At 40.5% G+C, this 10,447-nt stretch overlaps 1 protein-coding gene and 1 non-coding gene across 2 annotated transcripts; both read right to left on the bottom strand.

The window, feature by feature from the left end:
• Positions 1-2,057: 2,057 nt before the first annotated feature.
• Positions 2,058-10,031, bottom strand: TOMM20 (translocase of outer mitochondrial membrane 20). The gene is made up of 5 exons (XM_060753843.2): positions 9,817-10,031; positions 5,233-5,279; positions 4,458-4,539; positions 3,728-3,870; positions 2,058-2,480 (listed from the first exon to the last, which is right to left on the bottom strand). Exons 1-5 carry the CDS (start codon positions 9,944-9,946, stop codon positions 2,436-2,438), a joined length of 447 nt encoding a protein of 148 aa, XP_060609826.1. The 5' UTR covers positions 9,947-10,031; the 3' UTR covers positions 2,058-2,435.
• LOC132762263 (small nucleolar RNA SNORA14) lies at positions 6,398-6,539 on the bottom strand. The gene has a single exon (XR_009630149.2). It is a non-coding gene; the product is annotated as a small nucleolar RNA SNORA14 (small nucleolar RNA).
• Positions 10,032-10,447: the final 416 nt, after the last annotated feature.

Raw genomic sequence — 10,447 nt, 5'->3', positions numbered from 1 at the left:
CAGTTGGAGCTGAATTTAGCGGCAATGTCTGTTCCCCTTCTCTTTTGTCTTGGAGCCTATTGGCTCCCACGATGCAGTTACTTCCAGTGGAACTCAGTGATAAAAGGGAAGCAGAACCAACATATGACCTTGTAGCGGCAACATGGGACGCTTCCCTTGTTGCATACAAATCAACAGAGGAAGCCAGGCTGTGGATGCTCTCTGCCCATGGGATGAGGTACAGAGGAAGCCAGGCAGATTCTCCATGCTGGGCACTGCGGGATTCTCCATGATGTGTAGCGATTCTGGTGGCAAATGGGATGAGATCCTTTGTCAGATTAAGGATTCTGTTGCCCATCCTGTTGCTCTAGAGAAGATTTGCACAACCTGTGGCTCTCCAGGTATCCCAACTCTCAGAAGCTTAAACAGTTTCTCCAATGGTCAGGAATTTTGGAAACTGAAGTTCAAAACACCTGGAAGGCCACAGGTTGTGCAAGCCTGCTCTGGAGTCTCACTTTTTGAGTTAGCTGGTGTGAATTTAGTAGTGGTGCTAAAGCCCCCATGGGTTGTGATGCTGGGGGACTTACACATCCATGCTAAGGCTACCCTTTTAGGAGCAGCTCAGAACTTCATGTCCACCATGACAAACATGGATCTGTCAAAAGCAGTATCCGGCCCCATTCATAGTGATCTGGGGGGAAAGGAGCTTTCTATTGTATTGTTATGAATCAATCACTTCTTGGTCAGGTTTAAGATTTGCTGGGACTCAAGAGCTTTTGTGGGGCTGCGAGATCCATCAGGATGGTCCCAGGAGGCTTACAGAGATGCAGATGGATCCCTGATGCATATTGGGGAGCTTACTCCTGAGTTCCCTCTGGGAGATAGGGTGGAATATAAAGTTTTATTATTGGCGGAGATCCCAGTGAAGCCATAGGTAACCTCCATCTGTCTGCTTTTACTAAGGAGCTGGCAGCAATAAAATAACAAAGAAATTAGAGCAATAATGGCAGAAAACTGAGTCTGACCAAAAGCAAACAAATGTATATCTGAAGGCTTATGGTGGTGGTCACAAAAAGGCTGTTCTGGTTACAACTATTGCATTCATTTTTAGTGGTCAGCTAGACATACAAAATCACTCAGATCTATTCTGTATTGAACACCAGAGTTGATACAGGTCCAACAAATGTAACCTTGAACCCCATTTGCTCAGGTTTGAGTGCTAGTTTTCAATTTTTTTCAGCCAAAAAATGTGGATAGGATCCTTAGAGGCGAGAGCCAACACACGTGTACTACTAGACCAGTGGTTCTCAACCTGTGGTCTCCAGATGTTTTGACCTGCAATTTCTAGAAATTCCAGCCATTTACCAGCTGTTAAGATATCTGGGAGTTGAAGGTCAAAACATCTGGGGACTCACTGGTTGAGAAGCACTGTACTAAACCCTCACCCTTCCTGGCTAATGAAACATACTAGAAGACCAACTAGGTGGATAAAAGAAGTAATTGCCTTGTTCCAACAAAGCAGAGTCTGAGCACACCAGAAGTATGCCAAGGTGATACCTCTTCTGAAAAAAACCCTTTCCCTCACTTTTACTACATTTTGAGGGAAGCTACTGGACTATATGGGATTCAACTTCAGGGATTCCTGGAAGAGGTGAAATATCTAGGTCTGTTTGACTTCTCAGCAGCTTTTGATGCCATGAACCACTGTACCCTTCCATGATTCCACAACATGGCAGTTAAAGAGTGTCAAACTGAACTAATTGTTCAGTGTAGATGCACCTTAGGTGACAGTGAACAAGTCACATTCTCTCAGCCTCAAAGGAAGGCAATCAGTCTTGCCAAGAAACCTCTACTGAGGGGTTAACTTGAAGGCACATAATAACAAGCTGCCTTAGGAACTCTGTACATCCAAGTAGAGAGAACTATATGAAGTTGATCATGAATCCCACAATTTCTACTTTTGTTTTCCACGGGCTCAAGTTACAGAATAATCATGAATGACTTCCAGGGTATACTGAAATCTCCAAGTACCCCATTACACTCCTTTGATATCTGAGTAAGAAACACACAGACAGAAGCACAGGTAAGTTTTTAATGCCTTAGCTTTCTGTTTTTCAAAAATGAGCATGGGATCATTTTCTGTTGCAGTTTTACATCTTTTTTATATATGTACAATGTTACAACCGTATTGGTAATAAATGAGAGTAATGATACTTTTTATAACTCAACATGGTGTGTTTATAAAATGAATTTATCAAAATACATTTTGCACTAGATAATAAATAAAGTCCAGCCAAACCAACCTACCTAGAGTTCAAATTCACTCTGGCAGGTTGAAATATGGTATACAGTCCATTATGACTATTACGCTTGCTCCTTTATTCTGCTTCCCCTCCTCCCCCCGTAATGCTCATCTATTGGGCTAAGGATTCACTGTAACTTCCTGATGAGATTTCTCATTCCACATCATCTTCAGCCAAGCACTGCGCACTTACAATTCTCTGAAAAAGAAAACATTTGAAAACTTTTAGAGCAATATTTTTTCTTGAAAGGTGAATTTCCTATTCATTGAGAACCTGGCAGCTAACCTTGCACAGGTTTCTACTATCAATATTTTATGGTTTAATCGTTGAAAGTTACCTCCTTAACATATTCTACATAGACACACTTCTAGAAGTTCTCCACAACCTGTTGTCCTTCAAAGTCTGGTGGATAACAGTCACTTCACTTATCTAAATACGGCAATACGCTGGTGATGGTGAGGAGCTGAGGCTTAAAGTGTTCCAAGAGAGATTTGCTATCAAGAACTCAGCACCAGTTATTCTAGTCAGCCTAGTACTAGACACTGCTGACACTGAAAGCAGGCTGTCTTGATGACTTGAGCATATAGGGAGAAGACTCTATGGAAGCATCCCTAATTCATGAAGAACTTCCAGTAATCCAAGTTTGCACTATGACTTGCACCAAGAAATGAAATTGGTGAGCCAATGCAGCTTTCTTAGTACTAATGGGAGTCAGGTGGACTGCTGCAGGCAGACTGACATCTCTTCAATTTTGAACAGCAACCTCAATACATGTTCAATCTAGAAATGGTCAAGGAATATCAAGGCACAAGCAGAAAAGGACTCATTTTGAGAAGTATATCCCACTACTCAATAAAGTCTCTACCTGCCTCATCCTGACTACATTGCATATACAAACTGAATGCTGCAAGTGCTTTCCAATGTGATTTGGATACTTTTTATGGGAACTAAGCAAAACCACCCTGCACTAAATTTGTAAGATTGCAATTTTGGGCATGCTTCTTGGGCATTACAGTTACTTGGAATCTTACGGTATTTCCTCAATTCTAAGACACACCTTTTCCCTATATAAACACCTCCAAAAATGGAGTGCATCTTAGAATCATAAGTGAATCTTGTGCATTTTTGTTGGCAGTGGTTGTGCTGAAATTAGGGTACATCTTACAACTGAAGAAATATGGTATTTTCCACTGCAAATAGCTGTGTTGGTTATGTTTACTTCAATAGTGCTAAGAATCACTGAAACCTTAAATCTATTCCAGCATAAGATTTCACAGACTACAGCTCACTTTATCATATTCATGAATCACTATCTAGAAGAGTTTCAGATTGATTTATCAGTCTATGAATATTTATAAATAAAGAGGACCAGCTACTGTCAACATTACTAAGAGAAAATATTTTTTCAAAGCTTATAAAATGATGCAGATGTCAATGTTTCTTACCTGGCTAATTGTTGGAATTTTAGTAAGAAGCATCTGGAAAACTGGTGGTGGAAGAGTCTGTTGTAGAACTTGTAGTAACTGCTGTGGTTGTCCACAAACAGCAACAGCATTTGTCAAATGATCAACACCCTTTTCATATTCTCCTGTACAAAAAGCAAGTATGTCACACAGAATTTTAATTACCTATTAGGAAGAACTTTCTTTGATCTAGAATAAAAACTAATGTTGAAAAGCAAACAAAATATTGAGCTATGCCCACAAATCTGCAAAAAAATAATAAATAAAACACCCATCCAAAAAGGGTGTTTTAGGCTTCATTTTTTTAGTTAATAAGATTTGGCTTTATGTTTTCAAAGAGAACTGAAATCAACATGCCAACATATTTGTAAGAACACTGGCAACCTAATATAGTTCTTATGTAACAGAAAAAATCTGGTTAGAAATCATTCCTAAACATGTTTGCATATACTTAAGATACCTCGTAGCATTAAAAACATAAATGAACGTATCTATTTAGCAACTGGTATTTCTGACTTTTAAGACATATTTCTAAATATAAGTCATTCTTAGGTATTTTACCAAGTTATATCTCTGCATCAACCCAGATAAGGTTTTGCTCATTTCTATTAATCCATTACAGGAGCAAAGGTTTTCAATAAAAGTAGCCCCAGTATTTTTTCTATGGCAAAGCATTTAACTTTCTCATTCCTCTAAGATAATTTGCAACAACCTTGTGCTAGTAGTTCCTCGCCTAGCTGGATCTCTTCAAGGAAGAACTTCTGGATTGCTTCTGCATCTTTTAGATCAGGCAACTGGAATGACAACATCCATTCAATCAGCCACTTGAAGTCAACACCAACCCTCCATCACCAATGCAAGCTCACATGAACACATAAAAACAACACAAAAACAATTCTATATTTGATTGCCTGTAACACTAAACAACAAAAAGCTATACCAGGAATATTATATGCCAAGTCTTTTGAAGGTCAAATTATGAAACATAAGCCAAAAGCATTGAACTATCTGGATCACCATGTATTTAACTTACAGGTATTTAAATTAGCTACAGCAACTCCAATTTCTAAAATGTTATGTCCTAGAAATATCTCACTGAAATAATTAACAAAGACCTGGTTCCACTTGAGAAATGGAATCAGTGGAAGTTGATTCTCTTACACTTTTTTCTCCAAAGACATCCCAAATGAGGTGAGTTTTTTTTCATAATGTGAAGGGAATCAGAATCAAAATGAATAGAATCAAAATGAATGGAAAGGAGAAGAACCTATATGTGTGTGTGTGTGTGGAGGGGGATATTTTTCCACTGGCATTTCTCTAGATCTAAGACAATTAATGCATCTCGAGGGAAAATGATAGGATAATACATTTAAATTACTGTTCATCTTGAAGAGAATTCAGCATATCATATCTTGCTAAAATAAAATAAACACACAGCAAAATGACAACAGCAAAACTCATATACTAAATAAGAACACATCACCTACCTTTGAAAGTCCTGCTCTTTCTTTGGCAAGCTTCTGTTTCCTCCTTCCTATGAATAAATCACAGAGCAAGATTTGCATATTCTATGGTAATATATAGATTAGTAGAGAAACATTTACTTTTCAAATCATAATGCTATTTGCATGTTTTTATATATATATATACACACACACACATATTTTGGTTCAGCCTATTGTTGTAACCACATCTCCCTTTATGAACCAGTGTGAGTTCAATGATCTGACAGAGAACTGCTTCTCTCAGTCCCGCCTCTGGAACGCCCTCCCCAGTGAACTTAGATAACCCCTACGCTACAATACTTTAGGAAAGAGTTAAAAACTTGGTTTTCCCAGCAGGCATTTGATAATGCTTTTGTATGTGTATGGTCTAATATGCTTCTGCATTGAATGTTTGCCGTTTATACGTTGTGCTCCGCCCTGAGTCCCCTTCGGGGTGAAAAGGGCGGAATATAAATGCTTTAAATAAATAAATAAATAAAATAATGTTTAGATAGTAACTAAAACTGATTGAACAGTAATCTACATGCTGTGAAGTGTACTATAGAATCCTAACAAAATAAGCTGGGCTCCATCTTCAAATTTTACATTGGGTCAAGCAGCCACCTACAGAGACCTACCTTTTTTGCATAAAGACTGATAATCAAGAACTGATTGCCAGATGACATCTAGTGGTCAAGGAAGCACACTTCAGAGCACAGAGCATTTTTTTTGTGTGTTTGCTGAAATCTCTGTGAACAGCACTTTATTCCCCAGTTAACCAAGGAAATAATAAAGTGGTATGTTACCCATTTATAATTCTTAGTTTTTCCACCACTAGGAGCAATATTGGATCTGACATGAGTCTGAAAAGCTTCATATTCATAAGTAAACTTTCCAATACCTTTAAATCATACTGCAAGGGAGGACACAGTCTTATTTTCCTTAGTTTTTCACAGACCTCGTAAAAGCAGCTGCAGTATAACAGAGATGCCAGATACCTGTGAGAAAGCTGTCACCCCTCTATGCCCTACTATTAATTTCCCCATACTCCAAAGACTTCTAAATTCTATTAGCAAAAAAATCAACTCAAATCTGGAAACATCGTTTTACAATTATTAGAATAATTAGTTTGAATAAGTATAACTGTTTTACAAAGGACTACAGTACTATATTTTTGTTGAAGAGGTGAAATAATGCAAAACAACAACAGAATGTTCTGCATTTTGGATAACTCTACGTTTTTTATTTAGCATTCATCCTTATCCTGGAAGTTATAATGGCAACAGTACCAGGAGGGTTTGAGAATGCTTGCAATGACGGACAAGGTAGTATGTTTTTCCTCTCCTCTCACTTTATAAATCATCATCCATCATTTTACTAAAAATCTGAAAAATATAGGTCAACCTCAACAGACAAAAGCACCGAAATTGAAACCCAATTTGCCATGAAATCTTGCTCCAAATAAGTGTTATATGGAGGGTCCAGTCATGCAGAAATGCTATTTTCTGGAATACTGTGATCTTGCTTCTCAGTTGTCCCAGTTGTGGAATTGCTAATCCAACTGGGTTTGCTATTACATGGGACATTTCTTTCAAGACAGATAAATAAACATACACAGATTCTTTCCCACAAGGCCACAGAAGGAAAAAAGCTTCAGATTAATGATTATGTGACCTTGATTTTTAGAGGTTTGTGCAGTTCTTACTTAAACGCCTAAACAAACATACACAACCAGACACATGCCTAGAAAAAAATGGAGTCAAAATAGGTAGCAGGCTTCAGCATCACCACCTCAAGCCACAGCAGAAGGAAACCAAGGACACTGGTCTATGCAGCAAGGAACTCCTTGGTTGAAGGTGTATTTCCCATGAGTATGTTAATACAGAATGTTTGTGTGTGTGTGTGTGTACAAAAGGATCTTTTGAGACAGACAGAGAGAATTAATTCAGAGGCAGACTTAGGCCCCATCTATACTACTATATAATCCAGTTTCCGAATCCAGATTATCTGATTTGAGCTGGATTATATGGTAATGTAGCCTCAGTTCAAAGCAGATACAGTAATCTAGATTCAGAAACTGCATTATATTGAGTGTAGACCCAGCCTTAGTATATGAAAACCTAACCTTCCAGTTTGGGCACATCTGCACTGTAGAATTAATGCAGTTTAACACCGTGGTTCAATGGTATGGAACCTTGGGAGTTTTAGAGTGTTGGAAATAGCAGCCTTCTTCAAACTTCCACTAGTTATTTATTTGTATATAAGTCAGATTGCTTGGTGTATTGTATCTGTGTATATTGGTATGCAGTTTTCCTTAACTCTGTGTTGTGGGGGGGGGGGGGCTGCAGGCCATGTGACTACATCTGGAAGTATTCAGATTTCAGACTCCATTTTAAAAACAGTATGCTTTGCAGAAGTCAGTAGAAACAGTATGCTTTAGAGAATCTATTAGACTCTCAGACTGGAGAGAGACTTTAGACTTTGGACTGTTGATTATAAGAATGATGTCCTGTGTTATCTTCACCGAGAAACTACTTCAAATTATATCTGTAACTAAGATGTTTTAAGGGAGTTGTGGGGGGCAACTGAAATAACACTTTTGAAACTCTTCTGGTTTTTGTGCATTGGCATTATCTTTGTCCCTAACAGCTCAAAGAGATATCTAGGTATATTTCTTTGAACTGTATACAGCTGAGAAACCTAACTGCTTTGCATGAATACTAGCTCCATGTGAGAAACTCGTGGAAGAACATGTAGGTCAAGAATAGGGCTCTACAGTCACCTACATATCTACTGCCAAGACACTACACTTGGAAGGCCATCATACTCGGACAACGAGGGATTGCCTAAGTAAGGATATTTACCACTAAGGAGAAGGTTGTCTCAAGCGAGCTTTAACTCTTCTCAGGAAGATCATACTTTCCAAAAGGTTAGGATCTCTATCATGGCCATGCCTTTCCAAAGACTATGGTTATTTCTTCTGCCAATCTAGCAGTTCAAAAACATGATGAGTAGATCAATAGGTACCGCTCCGGCGGGAAAGTAACCGCACTCCATGCAGTCATGCCGGCCACATGACCTTGGAGATGTTTACGAATAATGTCGGCCCTTCGGCTTAGAAATGGAGATGAGCACCAACCCCTAGAGTCGTATACGACTCGGCTTAATGTCAGAGGAAAACCTTTACCTTTATTTATTTATTTATTTATTGTATTTGTATAGCGCCTTTCTCAGCCCATAGGCGACTCAAGGCAGTTTAACAGAGTAAAATTCAATGCTTACAATATCATAAATATAATTAAAAACATAACATATTGTTTAAAAAGCCATGTCTTGACTTTTTTCCAGAATGTTAAAAGGGAGGTGGCTGATCTAATATATATAGGGAGGGCATTCCATAGCCGAGGGGCCACCACCAAGAAGGCTCTGTCTCTCGTCTCTGCTAAATGTACTTGTGACAAAGGCAGTAACAAGAGCAGGGCCTCCCCAGATGATCTTAAGGTCTTAAGATCAGGGGTCCTCAAACTAAGGCCTGGGGGTCGAATACCGCCCTCCGAGGTCATTTATCCAGCCCTCATTCAGGGTCAGCCTAAGTCTGAAACGACTTGAAAGCACACAACAACAATCCTATCTCATCAGCCAAAAGCAGGCCCACGCTTCCCATTGAAATACTATAATAAATTATTTGTTAAAATTTGTTAAAATTGTTCATTTTAATTATTTTTGAATTATTGTATTGTTTTTAAGTGTTTTTTGCACTACAAATAAGATATGTCCAGTGTGCATAGGAATTCATGCATTTTTTTTTCCAAATTATAATCTGGCCCTCCAACAGTTTGAGAGACTGTGACCTGGCCCTCTGTTTAAAAAGTTTGAAGATCCCTGTCCTAGATGGTTCATAAGGGGAGATGCGTTCGGACAGGTAAGTTTACATACCTTTACTATGGTTATTCCAAATAATGTGAATGCCAATTGAGCTCCAACAGGATAGCGCTTCCAAATGCCTGTGGAGATTCCTGGTTTTTTTCCCAAATTGTTATGAATAAGCCATTTTCCCAAAAAGTTATGAAGATATTCGTTTTTCCAGCTTTCTCTGCCCAAGACTGCTAGTGCCTAACGAAACTACAAATCTCAAGATTCCATAGCGTGTACCAGGATTCCAAAGCACTGAACCATGGCAGGTAAAAGTGGTGTGACAATTGCATTGATTCTACAGTGCAGATACATTATGAATGCTTTCTTCTCTTGGTCGTGTTTCTAAGGTGCTCGAAGGCCGCTTTGGATATGATGTTTGTTCATTGATACCCCACTTTCTCTCTCTACAAAAGGAGACTAACGTTGCAACCTAGCAGGGCTACCCCCCATCCGTGTGTCGATGTACCTATACCAGGTATGCTGAGGGGGAAAAGGAAGGGGCCTGAGGCTGTGAGGAATGGTGGGAGTTGAAGTCCAAAACACCTGCAGGGCCCAAGTTTGCCCATGCCCGGCCTCAGCATGCATTAGGCCAGGCAGATGCCCCTCCCCACCCCCCAATAGACCGGGCCTAATTTTGCGCACATCCGGGCCCCTGGGCGCGAGGCGACTCACGTTCCCGCAGCCGGTTCTTGAAGTTGGGGTCACTCCTCCGCTTGCGGTCGAAGTAGATGCAGTAGCCGATGAAGAGGGCTCCGCAGAGCCCGGCGGCGATGGCGCTGCTCTTGCCCCCCATCGCCATCATCCTCCGCTCTTCTCGCCGGACCCTCTCTCTCGCCTCTCAGGCAAGGAGAGGAAAGGCAAGGCCCGCCCCGCGCTTCGCACGCGTCATCGGACGGCGACGGCCAAGCGCTGCACTGCGCATGCGCGGCCAGGCACGCTTCCCCATTCACCCGTTCCAAGTGGTGCCAGGCTCCTCGTGTGCATGCCTAACTTGCGCATGCGCGTTGCTCCCTGTTTTGGCCTATGCGGAAATTGTCACGTCTGCCGTTTTCTAGCACGCGCATCCCCAAACTGCGGGGCTCCAGGTCTTTGGGCCTTCCACTCCCAGAATTTCTGACCACTGAACAAGCTGGCTAAGGCTTCTGGGAGTTAGGAGGCCCCAACAGCTTGAAGAGGCCTGATCTAGGCTGAAGAATTAATGTAGTTTGATATTGACAAGCTGAGATGTGTCCAGAGGAGGGCAACTAAAATGATCAAGGGTCTGGAGAACAAGCCCTATGAGGAGCGGCTTAAAGAGCTGGGC

The sequence above is a fragment of the Anolis sagrei genome, chromosome 1 (assembly GCF_037176765.1).
Source record: "Anolis sagrei isolate rAnoSag1 chromosome 1, rAnoSag1.mat, whole genome shotgun sequence".
NCBI lineage: Eukaryota > Metazoa > Chordata > Lepidosauria > Squamata > Dactyloidae > Anolis > Anolis sagrei.
Note: the sequence above shows the minus strand (reverse complement) of the source record. Positions and strands in the feature narration are given on the sequence as shown.

What these genes read in the sequence shown, in the direction of transcription:
- TOMM20 (XM_060753843.2), bottom strand. Translation starts at nt 9,946, where the DNA reads ATGATGGCGATGGGGGGCAAGAGCAGCGCCATCGCCGCCGGGCTCTGC. An exon ending in CGAGGAACTACTAGCACAAG is followed by an intron (nt 3,871 to 4,457) that starts GTTGTTGCAAAT and finishes CTTTTTGTACAG; the next exon opens with GAGAATATGAAAAGGGTGTT. An exon ending in AAATTCCAACAATTAGCCAG is followed by an intron (nt 2,481 to 3,727) that starts GTAAGAAACATT and finishes TTTCTTTTTCAG; the next exon opens with AGAATTGTAAGTGCGCAGTG.